This window comes from Synchiropus splendidus, chromosome 15, assembly GCF_027744825.2.
Source record: "Synchiropus splendidus isolate RoL2022-P1 chromosome 15, RoL_Sspl_1.0, whole genome shotgun sequence".
Taxonomy (NCBI): Eukaryota; Metazoa; Chordata; class Actinopteri; order Syngnathiformes; family Callionymidae; genus Synchiropus; species Synchiropus splendidus.
Genome location: NC_071348.1, coordinates 5,214,665 through 5,230,256, shown reverse-complemented (window position 1 = coordinate 5,230,256; position 15,592 = coordinate 5,214,665). Strand labels below are relative to the sequence as shown.

General features: G+C 45.5%; 2 protein-coding genes across 2 annotated transcripts in view; both read left to right on the top strand.

Moving 5' to 3' along the window:
• The first annotated feature begins 248 nt into the window (after positions 1 to 248).
• On the top strand, positions 249 to 5,789 carry LOC128771866 (double-strand-break repair protein rad21 homolog A-like). Its single transcript, XM_053887688.1, has 14 exons — positions 249 to 391; positions 1,567 to 1,756; positions 1,839 to 1,968; positions 2,065 to 2,164; positions 2,270 to 2,376; positions 2,453 to 2,650; positions 2,723 to 2,848; positions 2,920 to 3,045; positions 3,156 to 3,379; positions 4,040 to 4,193; positions 4,264 to 4,409; positions 4,487 to 4,672; positions 4,795 to 4,878; positions 4,949 to 5,789. The coding sequence occupies exons 2-14, from the start codon at positions 1,613 to 1,615 to the stop codon at positions 5,138 to 5,140; spliced, it is 1,917 nt and encodes a 638-aa protein (XP_053743663.1). The 5' UTR covers positions 249 to 391; positions 1,567 to 1,612; the 3' UTR covers positions 5,141 to 5,789.
• A 439-nt stretch (positions 5,790 to 6,228) lies between these two features.
• Positions 6,229 to 15,592, top strand: part of LOC128746745 (eukaryotic translation initiation factor 3 subunit H) — a 32,304-nt gene continuing 22,940 nt past the window's right edge. Inside the window, exons 1-2 of the mRNA XM_053844026.1 lie at positions 6,229 to 6,453; positions 12,370 to 12,526. Of these exons, the coding sequence (XP_053700001.1) occupies positions 6,394 to 6,453; positions 12,370 to 12,526 (217 nt within the window). The 5' untranslated portion in view covers positions 6,229 to 6,393. The remainder of the gene's footprint in view (positions 6,454 to 12,369; positions 12,527 to 15,592) is intronic.

Genomic DNA, 15,592 nt, shown 5'->3' with positions numbered 1-15,592 from the left:
CTTGGAAATACATATGTTAAAAAAAAACTTCTTAAGCAGGTAAAACAAAAGAAAAATAATTCAGTGAAATGCATTAATGAAAACGCAGCGAATAAACACAATCATTTAAACAGCCATGGTGTTACTTGTTTAATTTTGTGGAACAAAAGCACGATGCGTGAAATGTCTCCAAAGGCGTTTTGAATGAATGTAAAAATGAAAACATGGAAACCTCCGAGGCTCCTCCTCCGCCATGTTTGAGTGTCAACATCCTGCTGGCGGTTGAAGCGCTCGCTGAGCGGGAGGAAGGCGGCTGGCGCCATCTTGGCTGTTTTAATGTGTACAACAAGGAAGAGTTTGCTGGGAGAAATAACCTAATAACTTCATTCTTGCTGTGCGCGGGCTGCATTCGGTAAGTTTGTTGTGGTGGTTATAATTATTTTCACACAGAACGTGGGAACTGTGAGATGAGCTTGCACGGAATGTCGCTCGGTCGCGGCCCGTATTGTTGCTAACGGTTAGCTACAAACTAACGACGCTGCGAGGGAAAAGTGAACCTTCTTTTCCTTGAGTCTATCTCCAGTCCTGGGCCCTGTTTGTATCGATGCAATGGTTTAACAGTAAGAGTTTAATATACAGGCCTGCTTACTGCTCGTTTCAACCGTTAAACTCCTTTGCTTCTTTTGTAGAACTGTAAATCTGATGCTAACGGCTGGCGCCGACTATTTACTGGCGTGTCTCATTGGCCCGCTATTTGAATTTCTAAAAATCATCTAGCCGCTGTTTTGTTAAGAAAATAGAAGGGCGGAATCTAATGCTGGATTCCCCATTACTTTGCAAAGGAGCGTAACGTTATTTGAATGGCGAACCAGGCGGAACTTGAGTGACGCCTCCGTTTGAATTAAGCTGGACTGGAATGTAGCACGGAAAATCATTATGTACTTACTGGACAAAACTACACACAAATCGTATTTGAGTTGTGATTACTCAAATCCAACACACGCAAATAATCTTTGTATCTGAGCGTCTTTGTTCGTGAAGTTCAAAACCAGTTTTATTACGTCACGTCGTTACGATGTAATTCTCTATAACTTGTAAAATCTCCGTTTTATTGGCTGTACTATAGTGGGAGCTCTTGTTTTGATGGTTTGCTACAGGCATAATAAGCCATTTCTATATCAAATTGCGTGGTTGCGAGTCAAAACTGTTTAATGGAAAGATCAAACGCATCATTATACAATTATACAATTCCATATCTTTGTGTACCAAACTTGTAAACACTTTCCCAGACATATAAGCTCAGTTTAAACTGACCATGATTTAGCGGTCTGACCTCTCGTGAACCCAAGGTAGATTGATAGAATTAGAGGCAAACTAAGTAGGAAATGCAGAAGTCCCGGCTGATGAGACCTGACCAACTGGTAGGTAGTGATCCATTAAGCGTCTTTGTGTATGGCTGCTGTTGAATTTCACTTTAAGTTAAATTACCACCCTTTCATGGAAACTTTTAATTCAACTGTTAGAATGACTGGCTCATTTATTGAACTGCATGTATCAAATGACTTTCAAAGTCTTATTTTTCTGCAGGTAAGCCAATATCGCTGTGAGTCTGTGAGCCAGCGCAACCGGGGCAATGTTCTACGCCCACTTTGTCCTGAGCAAGCGTGGGCCGCTCGCCAAAATCTGGCTGGCGGCCCACTGGGACAAAAAGCTCACCAAGGCTCATGTTTTCGAATGCAACTTGGAGAGCAGCGTTGAGAGCATCATCTCACCTAAGGTAACGTCGATCTGGTTGCTCGTTGAAATGTGGTAGTTATAAGTCATAAAGCCTTTTATGCAAATCTTTGTTCTTCCTTCAGGTAAAGATGGCGCTGCGCACATCCGGCCATCTTCTGTTGGGGGTGGTGAGGATCTACCACAGGAAGGCTAAGTACCTGCTGGCAGACTGTAATGAAGCCTTCATCAAGATCAAAATGGCTTTCAGGCCAGGTGATGTACTTTCCTTATTTAGCTTTGTCTTTATACTTTTAAGGTCCATTTGTCATGAAGCATCATAAGACTGACAAAAGTGTGGTCTGTGCTCAGGTGTGGTGGATCTCCCCGAAGAAAACAGAGAGGCAGCCTACAATGCCATCACCCTTCCTGAAGAGTTCCACGACTTTGACCAGCCACTTCCAGACCTGGAGTAAGCCTTAGTATTTCAGGCAGAATAAAATGGAGATTTAATATAATGACTCAAAAGTCTTTTAAAAGAAGCAGGCAGTCTTACTCGTGGTGTTTCTCGATTTAGTGACATCGACGTGGCCCAGCAGTTCACCCTGAACCAGAGCAGAGTAGAAGAAATCACTATGCGGGAGGATGTTGGTAACCTCAGCCTCTTGCAGGACAATGACTTTGGTAAGCAACCTGAAGGTTTATAGTGTGACTGAAGGTCTGGCACTGTGTGTTCTGACGTATGCACTGCTCTGTCCAGCTGATTTTGGCATGGATGATCGTGAGATGATGCGCGATCCCAGCACGTTTGAGGAAGACATTATGCATGGGGCAACTGCCTCCAATCTCCTAATTGAGGCTGAGCCTGGCCCTGCCAATCTCCCTGACAAGTCCAACCACATGGAGTATGACGACTTTGGGGACGGGCCCATGGGCAACAGTGACGGCGGAATGCTTGGTAAACATTTGTCCTGTGGTTGATCTTGACATTGTTTTCGACTCAACTGAATCGAATATTCCGATCACGCAGTCGACAAGCTCCTGAGTGCTGAAGACGGAGGCGGCATTTTCGACGACCCGCCGGCCATCACTGAAAGTGTCATGATGCCTCCTGATCACGGTGATGATGAGGACGACTTCGACAACCTCCAGTCCCGTAAGTACAGTAGGATCATCACTCTACTGCGTTCCAATACGGCTGTAATAACAGTTTTTGGTTTATCTCAGCTGGTCCCGACAGTCCTGACTCTGGTCCTGCTGAGCCACTCCCGGCTATGGCTGACCAGACAGAGCAGACCACTCTGGTTCACAATGAGGAGGAGGCTTTTGCTCTGGAGCCTATTGACATCACAGGTAATGACAAATCTCTTACTCCAAATATGTGAATTAACTGGTGGTTTTCACCACCATTTTGTATGTTTTGGTTAAACCACCGGCATCTCCATTTTCTTTGTGAATTCCAGTGAAAGAGACCAAGGCGAAACGCAAGAGGAAGCTGATCGTGGACAGCGTGAAGGAGCTGGACAGCAAGACCATCAGGGCTCAGCTCTCTGACTACTCTGACATTGTTACCACACTGGACTTGGCTCCTCCCACGAAGAAGCTCATGATGTGGAAGGAGACTGGAGGAGTTGAGAAGCTGTTCTCTCTCCCTGCTCAGCCACTGTGGAACGTTCGTCTCCTGAAGGTAAAGATGTTAAGATCTGCCAAAACGTGAAATGAGCAGCAAAAGAAACAGCTTCACCTGTTTCTGCAACTGTATGTAAAGTCTAGCACCATGTCATACGCCAGGTTTTCCCAATTATTGATACAAATCCTGACACGTACGACTGTATATTGTGCTGTTCATGCTTTCCGTGGCCCACAGTCTGAGCGCGCCGCAACCACATTCCACTCTGGGATAACATGCTTTTACTTTGAGTCTCAGGGGACTCGCTCGGAGTGGACCGCTCTGAAGCCCTCTGAGATTGCAAAATAAGGCACAATTGCCAATTTAGGAGTCAAAAACTTAAAATCAGAGTCAGTATTGGATATTGGAGTATTTATGATTCACAGCTGAATGTACAGGCCCTGATTAATTCACCTAGTGAGTCAACGCTGCACATCTTGGTTGTCCTCTGCTTCTGTCGGTAGAACAGAAGGATGGGTATGAATATTGTCATTCATTGACATTCTGTTGGTGAGCCATGATGGGAGTACGAATGTGTGACTACTCCTTCCTGGCCCCTCTGAATACTGAAGCGAAAATGTGTTGATGCATAATTTAGCAGAGAGTTTTCGTGTGACTTCCTCTGTAATGTGTCTGAAAATGTGTAGATGTTTGAACAGTTTCTCCTTTGATTGTCAGATGTTCACACGCTGCCTGACACCTCTGGTGCCGGATGAGCTGAGGAAGAGGAGGAAGGGTGGAGAGGCAGATAGCTTGGACGAGTTCCTCAAAGAGCTGGAGAATCCTGAGGTGCCCAGGGAGGACGTCATGTCTCACAACCGGGATGTGATCGGTCAGTGCATCGCAGGAGAGCACTTGTTTGTGAAGTCATCTCACATGTATTTGCCTTCTTCTGCCTCCAGGCCAGACCATCATGGAGGAGCCCAGCATCCTGGCAGCGTCAACCATGGAAGGCAGCAGGACTACACTGGACGAGACAGTGATGCCCCCTCCCTCAACACCACGGGGGGTCAAGCGCAAGACCATCGACAAGGAGCCCGCACTCCCTGTGAGTTCTGAGAAAAGAGTCAACGTTCATGTTGGGGTGGTTTGATCACTGACTTGGTTTCTGCTCTCCGTCCGTAGATGGCGCCCCTGGAGCCTCAGCAGCCGCAGGTGGCTGACCGCTCACTGCTGTCCCAGAGGTTAGACCTGCCACAGGTGGATCTGCCTCCAGAGGAAGCCAGCGTCAACCTGAGCCAGCTGGTATCTGACTTTGACCTGATCGGAGAGAAGAGCAAAGAGAAGAAGGACGAGAGTGATGAGGAGGAGGTGGGAAATCTTTCACTTTTATTATCGATTATAGATCCACATCTTTTTTGCTCCTTCACTGAACATTTCATCTGGGATATGATTCAACTGTAACCCCTGGCTGGGTTTCGTGTGTGCCACAGGAGGAAGAGAGTCAAGCTGGTGACCAGGACCAGGAGGAGAAGAGGTGGAACAAGCGAACCCAGCAGATGCTTCACGGCCTCCAGGTATCAGATCATGAGATATCTGAAACACGTCGAGTTCGACAGGAATTCTCATAACGTGTTTGTTTCGCAGCGCGTCATGGCTAAAACTGGTGCTGAATCGGTCAGCCTCCTGGACCTGTGCCGGAACAACAACAAGAAGCAGGCAGCTGCTAAATTCTACAGCTTCCTTGTCCTCAAGAAGCAGCAGGCCATCGAGGTCTCCCAGAGAGAACCCTACAGCGACATCATCGCCACCGCCGGACCAAGATTCCACCTCATCTAGACATTGGAAGAAAGACCTGCAACAGACATGCATTTTACTTTAAGAAAATACTTTTGCCTTCTTATCGTTTCTGTCAGCCCAGTTTTAGGACGGAGGCGAGGGTGTTGTGTCAAAACGGGTTTGAATCTTTTCTGATTTTATAAGTGATTTCACTGTACAACGGTCATGGAAATTGGTCCAAACTCAGAGCAAGAATGTTAAACAAGGATATTTATAAGGCAACACTTTTCAAGTCGACAGTTTATATGTTTGCATCTGTTCATAAATCCCCATCTGTTCAACCCCTTCGTGTCGCAGTACATGGAGCGCTGCTGGTTCAAATCCCTTTGTCTAAAAATGCCGACTGTTCAGGTACTCCAGATTCAGTTTCATGCTTCAGAAGTGTAGCTGCCCTCCTCCCTTCGTTGCACTTGTTTTACCCGCTACAACTCGTCACTAGCTCACCAAGTTTTAAAATGTTCAAGATGTAAAGTTCGGACGTTCTCTCTCTTCTTATTTTGTACCTGCATTTATGCTCCACGTTTGTATTGGATTATGTAACTAGTTAACATTCTTGTTACACTTAAGTTCAGTATCCCACGTTTTTAGTCTTCTGGTAACTTCTAGTTGTGATACATCTGTAAAGATTTGAAATAAAGTGTTTTAAGTAGTTGGTGGCTGCAAGTCTTTGTATGTTCTGTCCTTCCTGTTTGTTGCACTCACCCACTGTCGGTGACTTGGAAGCCGGTCCTGTGCACGCAGATGCTGACGCTGAGGGGTAGCCAATAAAATCTATCTACTATTTTGATATTTTACAATCAGCTCTCCCAACTAAATATCTAGATAATCAATGTGCAAGTTTTTAGCCAACTAAACTTCAATCCTGAAACGTTGTCGTTAACACTGCTGCGTGTACCCACGTCTGCAATTTAAGCAACATGACGTCATGCTAAACTGACCAATCGCCGTACACCGATATAAGCCCCGCCTATATTGAGAATTCATAAAATGTAAAACGGTCATTAAATTCTATTTTACATCAGCATCCCTTTCCTGTAAGTACTTCATATAAAACATACACTTTTTGTTTAAACATTTCACCGTAAATGCTAAGTTAGCTCGAAAAGTGCCGTCACTTGTTTCCCTACGAGAAGAATTTTGGTTGCACCGTCACCGGAAGTGTACGTTGCTGAACATCGTCCTGCCCTTTTCCGCGTGTAGCGGCTGTTTAAGTAGCATCTCACACAGAGGCACGTCCAAAAACTAGCGCTGAAATGGCTTCTGCAGGCGGTACCTTGGACTCTCCAGTCAAACAGATCCAAATTGAGGGCCTGGTGAGTATTTATTAATTATTCCAGGAATTATTGAGAATTTACAGGGTGATATTGATGGAACCGGTGATACCAGATGTGTGTGCAAGCTAACGCATTAGCATCATGGCGGCGAAACTAGCAGGCATCTTATGTTTACTGATTAAGGAACACACTACAATTATTTGGTAATTGCAAAAACAGTCATTTCGTATTACCTTTGAGTTAAGCCCATTGTATTCGTCTTGCTTAATTCCTGTGTTTGATCATCAGTACCGCAAAACAAAGCTATGTGTGCTGTGATTACATCTTTACATTGAACTTATTATTTTTGTAGATAGATAGATAATGGCACTTCAGCACAGTCAATGCATGAAATACTTCTCCTGAAAACTTTCCTGTATATCTACTAAACGGAAACGTTATTGTCGTGGAGTATACTTGAGGATATTTACTGTTTTATCGATCTTTTCTTTATTACACTTCCGTCCTAATCGTGCCAGTTAATCCGTGAATTTTCCTTGATGGATTACTCTGCGGTGTGTGTTGTGTTTGAACTGTAGTAATCTCCACAGGCTTGGCTATTGGCCTAAAGTATTGTGTATGTTCTATTTTCAATCTGAGTAGTTTTGGTGGGCTGTGTGGTTTCGTTGTTCTGATTGCCATTCTTTGTGTTAAGTCTTCTCAGTCACACCAGGCCAGTCGTCTGTTTGTGTGGGTTGGGTCTCTATTCAAGTGGTAATCTTGATGCTGAGGACTCATCCGAACTTGAATGAAGCTGTTTCTGTGACTCTCTCACCTCTGTTGTTGTGTAGATTTGGTAGCTTCTTAAAGGTTGTCTGTCTTGGCAAACTATTGTTGACAAAGTACAAGGTTTTATTTGTCCTTTTCTGACAATTATTTTTGACATGAGAAGGCACCAAAAAATTCTGTAGCTTGCCTTGTTACGCACCATTTTAGTTCTACAGGATGTATTTTGGTTCTTACAGAAGGCGTATTTAAGGTCAGAAAAGCAGACATAATTAAGGTAACATTTAAAGTGCAGCAATAATGTAACTGCAGAAAGACCTGCGTGGACTTCTCAAAACAAAATGGGACACTGATGACATTTGATCACTCAACAGAGTGACACATTTACCTATAAAGTTGTTTTTGCTTTTCATATCTGTCAGCACAAACAAAAGTCCTTTGTCATTTGTATTTCTATTGTCTGCCATTTTGGTCTTATAAACTGTGAAAGTTGAGGAAGAACCTTTCAGTATCAGAGGTGAATGAAATGTGTCTGCAGCCTGCTGAATATTTTAGTGGTGAAATTGCCTCTATCACAGCAGACTGATGTTTTCAGCTGTGAAGAAGCTTGCGTCTGAACCTGTGGACGCATGTGTGAGAAAGGATTTACTGGAGCTTATAAAGTTTGACTTGGTGTTTGACGCCTTGCCTGTCAGAGTGATTTGTGACAAGGCTGGATTTGAAAGACGTGTCCTCCGTGTCAAGGATCATTTATGGCTGTATAGATGTGAATGTGTTTCAAGTGCGAGCCATGAGATGTTCACATTTATCCTCGGGCTGACGCGGTGGATTCGGGTGAAAACCTGGCCATCCTACATCTGAATCCGCTGGTGGATTTATAGCCACTTAGAATGGTTTCTGACTTCAGATGTTCTTTAAGAAAAATAGCCAGCCAGGTGATGTTTCAATACCGTTTCCGTCTGCGGTTGCTGCAGTACTTGCTTCTGGCCAGCAGAGGACAAACTTGCTGCAGCAGCCCGGACTCCGCCTGGCCTGAACTGCCCCGGACACAAAGCATCTCATTTGCCTGGTAGTGGATCAGAACACAGTGGCAGGACTTAGACTCGCCAGCTGCTGCCTTCCTTTTTATCTTCCTAATTAAAGTTGCCCCAGAGTCCGTGGCCCTAATTCCAAATCAAAATATTTCACCTCGGCGTGCATTATTTAGACCACTAATGAGATTTCTCTTTGTTCCATCTCCTCCACACGCTCACATCACAGCGGTGTGAGGAGAAGACGCCATGATCCGTTCATGGTTTGACCACGTTTGTCTGCCGTCGTGTCACTCACCTGGCGTGAAAGTCATTTCCACCGTCTTACATCATCGTGTGTGTCAGCCCTTCAACCAGGGTTGCATCTCCTCGTGGTTCATTTCCCTCCTCATGAAGAGGTGAGGTTGTTTTCGCCGCAGCGACAGGTTTATTTGTCTCTGTAGAGATGATGTAATGGCTTCTGTGTGGCTGAGAAATGACTCCGACTGCAGAGTCGCACGAGAAATAACTAGTCTTGTGCAGGACAGGGGATTTTGGCTTCATGGTGTCAGAAAAGCCACACTTTCTTGATTCAGAGCAGCATTGGAAAGTAGGAGCAGCGTGTTTCATTGATATATCAACGGTTATACTGGCTTTATAGACAATTAGACAGACAAGAAAAGCTATTCACCTTCCTGCTTATGTTTTCAGTATCCAAAATGAGTCCAGCGCAGCGTGTATGGTATTTTGTTGTTGAGTTTTGTTTTTATTTGTCAGAAAATTAGTCGTTTTGTCCAGTGATAGCGCCCAGAGTGTGTTACAGTCCTTTATGCAACGTTTTAGTCCTCTGTTTTGCCAACTCAGGCTTCTTGTCAAACAGTAGCATTGAAAATAAAACCAATTAACCCCCTGAGGGACGTTCTTAACTGAGAGACAGCTGACCAGTCCAGGGTCAATTCTCTCACGCATCGATCTGTTCTGGTGTCACTTGCCTATGCGTGACTGGGAATTCAGACATTTTTAATTCAACAGGTAAATGTGAGGAGGATCTGAATTCTGGTTAGCATCATCGCTCATAGCGCCAGCACGAGAGCAGCTGAAGAATGAAACCCCTGACACGCTCCACCATTATCTCTCGTAACTGGGAATATGAGCGCTTTTATCCGAGCCGTCATGAAGATTTATGACGAGAATTAAACAGAGGCACCGCAGGGATTCAGGCCGCAATTGATTTTGCACAATTCAATTTTAAGCTTGTTGATTTATAATGCACTGTCCACATATCAATCTGGAAGACCCCCGGCCCCACACAGGGTGGTGCCACTGGTCTGGACCACCAGTGGTGAGCAGGATCAATATAATGCAGTGTGTGAAGTAGGCAAATATTAATCACCAGGGAATGTTGCCCTGCTTGTGAGTGGGTGTGTGTGTGTGTGTACACGCTCAGCGCTTCCCTCGCTTGGACTTTCAACACCCGATTGCTCACAAATACAAATCATCCAAAAGCAGTGTCCCTCAAAATCCTTTGAATGAAGCATTTGCCAAAATGCAGTTTCACCTTGCCTCACTTGTTTCAACCACTCGCCCGTCCCGCACGACAACCTTTGCCAGTGTGTGTTAACAGGTTGCCAAGAGTCCGATCGCCCAGAGTGTTGTGTACCTGCTATCCACTCTTGTTGATGCTGCCATTTGCTGGCTGGAAAGATTGTGCGAGGTAATGGTGTGACTGAGGGCTGGGCAAAGTGTGTGTTTTTGCTTCTGAGGACGTCTCCTGCAGCATCCCTGTCCTTGCCTCACCCGCCTCACTCCACTCAGCCTCTCCTCTTACACCGAAAGCAATAACCCGAGTGCGGAGCTGAGTCTGAGCTCTGTGACTGACGCTCTCAGGGTCACTCTGGAAGCTTTAATCAACGTGGTGTACTGCAGTTTCAGTCTCATCCACAACCTTGAATCTCAGCCAGTATCAATTCTTGGATCTTCTTGTTGAAACTATGTGATTCTGACTTATTGCTGACTCACACACTTTGTACCCAACAAAGTAGATTTGAATCCTTTTGCCCAAAACAAACCCGATGGCCGTCGTCATCCACTTCTGGAGTGTTGATGCTTTGGATTTTACCTGTGGATCTATGTGCCTACACTCATCTGTTGTCACAATATAGTCTGCTGAGGTGAATGTTCTACACAAGCTGGTGGCACTCCTTCCTTGAGAAATGGTTAGGACCTGCCCCCATAAACTGACCTTGGCTAAGTGGTGCAAGACGGGTGGATGACAACCTCTCCTACCGCCTCTGCTGTATCGTAGCCTACTGCAAGGGTTATGGAAAGGCTAAGTTTATGGGAAGCTTAATTGAGTCCTGCTCCTTTTTTCGGTGTGGCTTCGTCATCACCACACCTCCCCCTCCTGACCTATTGTTGGAACCTTTCTCCCCTCGGTGTCAGTGGCTCTGGCTAGCCTGTGACATTTGTGTTTCCCCTGACTGTCACCCCCACGCCGTCCCGCCTCTCTGCCTCCCGCCGTCTTCACTTGTTGCATGATGGGTCGAGCGCCAGGCTGAAATAAATCATCTCTCATGACAGACGCTGGTGAGCGTGTGGAGCCGGGTCCAGTAAGGGCTCCCTCGTGGTTCTGAGGGGTGTTTTTGTTATGATCTGAGCGGTGTGTGTTATTAGTGCCTCTGGCGTTGACCTGCCCACACTGTTATCAATGTGATTTATGCTCTCCTCCTCCACTACTCCACGCTTTCAGCTTCCTGTCCAGTTGCTGTTATTTGAGACACGTTTCCTCATTTCCTTCTTGTGCCTCCACTATTCTGTTCTTTTGTCTGCAGCTCTCACTGAGAGAATGTGTGTAACCCTCCCGGGAATAAGTTTTGGCTTATTGTGTGCTTTGTGAACTTCAATGGGCGTCCAAACAAGTGACACACAACTAACGCCTTTTTAATCTTGTCAGTCTTCCTCTTGTCCCTCTCGCTTGTTGACAGCATTAAAAATGAAATAGACTCTGGAGATCTGTGGGAGGATGCCATGTCCTCATCTAACCTTCTTTACTTCTAATGATGTCACTCTAACAGATGTGTCTGTGGCTTCGTTCCAGTTAAGTTTGCTACACTGCTGCTGCCCAAACAACTCAGGAAAAAGAGTCGGAGATGAAGATCCAGAAGGTTATTGGGAGTGACTGAAATGACTAGCTCAGATGCAAGTGTATCAGAGGAACGTTAGGGAAGCCACATGGTTTTGGCTCTTGGAGAAGACAGACACTGTGACCATGAGTGTTGGAGGAAGAAGAAGGCAGCCAATGAGCTTCATGGATGTGGATGTAGAGTGGCCGTCCATTAGTGCTTGGGTCTCTGGTGTGTGATATTCACGCGCTCTAGCTGAAGTGATGAAGAGCCCGCGTGAGTGCGGCACACAGGTGTGTGTAAGGGGTCACACGTGCCATTGATTCCTGATGAAAGAGAATTAGATGACAGAGGAGGGTCTGCGATGATGTCAGAAGGTGACCCTCGCTGTGTCCACTTAGACCGGCATTCAGTATTTCATTAAAGCCTCTTTTACTCCCGATCCTTCGTGATATTGACTTACCACTTTATCATGTTGTTCTCGGCTATTTTCACATTACTGGGACTCAAGACAGCCGGCTTCCTCTGTTTTAAATGGAGTACTGTTGTCATGGAATAATTCATCTGTTGACAGCGCCGATGGAGCCTTATGAGTGGAGTCAAACCCATTTACTTGTTCATAATTTGCCTCTCTGCTATCTCAAATTGGCCCAGCAGCATTGGCGATCCTTAAATGTATTACAAGCACAGCAATAGTTTATTGATGTACACTCATATAGATTTTGATAATCACTGTCTCATTCTGTATTCATGACAGTGAGGCACAGTTTTGTGACTGAAGTGCAAATCAAGGCTGACGTGTTTAACGTTTAATGGTTTAATGGCCGTGTTTTGTTGAACTTGTGTGAACGATAGTGTCTTTTGGTGGGTTTCCTTTCACTACCACTGTGACGACGAGTCTTAGTTTCTTAATGCTCTTGAAAAAAACAACAACTTTGCTTCCAAATTTCAATAGCCTTTTTTAGTAAATTGGATTCTGTTTAAACAAAACGACATGAATGAACCAGTTTGAGCGGCCCAAGGACACATTTCTGATCATTTCAATGGCGTGTTTTCAGGTGGTGATGAAGATCATCAAGCACTACCAGGAAGAAGGTCAGGGCAGCGAGGTGGTGCAGGGCGTCCTGTTGGGCCTGGTGGTCGATGATCGGCTGGAGATCACCAACTGCTTCCCCTTCCCCCAACACACAGAGGACGATGCAGACTTTGACGAAGGTAACCAAAGCTTGCTTCTTGAAAATGTCGGCTGCACTGGTCTTCCCACACGTCACGATCATGTTTGTGCCACATTAAAGATTTGTTAAGGCATAAAAAATCTGACTAGTGTCAGCTGAGGAAGGGTGAAAATATCCCCTCAGCTGACACCAGATGCAACGAAAACAATACATTTATTTTCTTTGTATTCATCTGACAATCCACTTCAAGGGATTATTTCTTCTAGATCATGTTGTCCATGCTGTCCAGCTCTTAGTGCCCAGTAAAATAGTCTTTAATGTTGCATTAAACTGGATGCAAAGACAAACAGACTAGAGGAGGGCACAGTCACTTCTTACTTCACTTGGTGTAGTGTTTAGCTTTTATGACTGGAGTCCAGATTTTCCTTTAGTCAGCAGTCATGCTGTCAAATGTTTACTGAAGAGGGGTTGCTGCTCCTTTAATCTACTGTGAGAGTGAAACCAGATAATATTGATCGAAATGTTTTTAGCACTTTCTGTGTTCATATGATGCTGTGTCTCCTTTCTGAGTCAGCTGTAAACTTGACTTGTTGTGTGAGTAAATATTTCCAACTTAACATGGATGAAACGAGGATTTTGTTGAGTTTCTTTGCCAATTTACTCAGCTTGGTGAGAGCCATTCTTCAGGAGTGATTTCACACCTCACAACTTCATGAACGATCCTGCCTCACAAAGATTGTCCTCCTGAGACTCAAGCTTTTGTCTGGTCTCAATTTTGCATTTGAAGTGGAAAAGATTCTCTCCAACATTTTCTTTAGCACCAAAAGTGACAAATTTGAAAAAAAAAAAAACTAGGTTTCTTAGAACCATCTTCATTCTGTATGCATGAGCTCAGTGTAGACCATTTGCAAAAGCCACCGAGGACCCGCTTGTCCTCTCCTGTCAGCCGTGGTGTTGATGGTTGAGGGCGGTCCATTCATTTGGTTACCGGTGGGTGGGAGGAACGTGCGCAGGGTTTGATCCTTCACCGTGCTAGCGCACCTCCCCGCCCGTCTGTTTCTACGTCAAAGCATGCCACGTCCTGTGACCCCGTCCCCTGCCCCCATCAAGCTCTGCTGTTTCCCTCGCCTTGTTAGCGCTGGGAAAATCTGCTCCCAGCCACACCGAAGGATGGGGGGCAAACAGATGCCGAGGTCGGAAGGAAAAGAGAGACTCCTCCTTGAACACAGCCGCCACTGCTAATGAGCGACCGTTGAAAATTCTGCGAGGAACACCGCACACCCGGTGGCTGCTAAAGGTTGCCGGTGTCAGAAATGGCACGCCACGTGTGTTGTTTAGTGTCACCGCTCACTCCGTTGTTGACTTTTGATGCATTTCACTTCTGTCAACAGCAGCTTGGACTCACGAGCACCTTGTCTGGAGGATTTGGGAAAATTTCACCTTGAAAGTCTGAGCCGTTTTGCCGTCGTGGTTGACAGTTGAAATGTCAAACTGATGTGTGATAAGGCATCTTCATTTCCACATGATATGTTTATTCTTTTTATAAACAATGTACATTCAAATTTTACTAACCTAGATAAAGACGCAGCTGACTGTTGGCTTGTGTTCCTTGAAGTTGCAGCAGAGTACCAGACAGTGATAGATATCCGAATTGTTGATCAAAATCACTCGCACATTATATCAAGTCCAGAGTCATCTTGGTCACGAGTGTGTGCTGCTTCTCCTCGCTCCAGGGCGGCACGCCACTCTTTTGCACGTTTGCTCAAACTCAGTGACCAGTTTTCCGACACACATGATACTGGCTAATTACTCTCTGTAGAAGAGCAGAAACGCGAGACTCTGCAGGTAATTGCTGGCACAGAACTTCTTTCCGTGGGTTGACAACGCCTGAAAGTAATTCCTCTGTCAGCGCGCTCTTCATTTGGCAGCTGTCAGCTTTGTTTGGGTTGAAGGTGCTCAGAATTAGGTTTATGATTGGGAAACAGCGGGGGACAGCGGAGGCACACAATCCTGCTCTCTCCTTTGTGGTTTGCTTGTGTGGTGTATTTGCTTGGGAACACGCTGCAAAATGACTTTCAATCAACAGGTGTCAGTGTGGTGCCGCACTTGCAGGCAAAGTAGCCCGTGGCTGCAAAATTCTCCAATATGACTGAGTGAAGGAGAGTAATCGAGCCTTTGCAGCAGAATCTGTCTCGGGCAGAAAAAAGGGCCTTGGCTGGACCAGAGACTTTCTATCTCCCATGTCCTTGTGTACGCCGTCCTTGCACCGTTGACAAAATGTGTGGAGAGACGTGCACCGCAGCAAGCAGCTCCACAGGCGTCTAGCCCGCTGGAGCAGCATGTTAATCATGTGCTTTGACCCTCCTCTTTTGTTACTGACTCTGCGTTAATGGCAAGAAAATGTTTCCTCTGAGATAATTCACGATATGGACTGGCTGGGTATCAACATGCCAAGCAGTGTTTCAAGCGGTTCGTGCCTCCTGAAGCTGCATTACGCACCAGTTTGACAACACAATGGAATCTTACTGTGAGGCGGTCATTAGCACTGCCAATCACGGAGGATCGGCTCTGAGGTCTTCAGCTCGCCTCCACCGCCTCTCAACAAGCTCCCCACTCTCGTATTGTGCGTTCAATAAAAGCGTCTCAGTGCTGGAAGTTTTCTCTCTATGTGGGAGTTGTTGTTCGCCGCTCGCTCTCTGATGCACTTGTCTATTCTTGTGCAGGTTTACAAAGATCTGCTTTTAATTTTTTATGCTCTCCAACCGCTGTCATGAAAAAAAGATAAACCGGCCATCTGCTCTCGATTCACAAGCTCATGTTCGTATTGCAGTGAGACCACTGGCCAGGATTACTGACTCCACTCGCTTGAAAGTTGACCAGACATTTGGCTCCAATATTGTGTTGATGGTTTGAGCTCCATTGTTGGTTCTGTGTTTGGCAATTTGCTCTCCCTGAGGGCCACCTTCTGCACCGCCATTGTCGATAGTACAAAACCTTATGAATGTCAGTGTAATTGATTCCCTAGAAAATGTCAGTGCTGGCTGCTATTTACTGACTGTGTAAAGTAGCCAGCAGCCCATTATTTAAATTTACTCTACGCTCTGGA

What these genes read in the sequence shown, in the direction of transcription:
- LOC128771866 (XM_053887688.1), top strand. Translation starts at nt 1,613, where the DNA reads ATGTTCTACGCCCACTTTGTCCTGAGCAAGCGTGGGCCGCTCGCCAAA. An exon ending in CTTCGACAACCTCCAGTCCC is followed by an intron (nt 2,849 to 2,919) that starts GTAAGTACAGTA and finishes GGTTTATCTCAG; the next exon opens with CTGGTCCCGACAGTCCTGAC. An exon ending in ACAAGGAGCCCGCACTCCCT is followed by an intron (nt 4,410 to 4,486) that starts GTGAGTTCTGAG and finishes CTCCGTCCGTAG; the next exon opens with ATGGCGCCCCTGGAGCCTCA.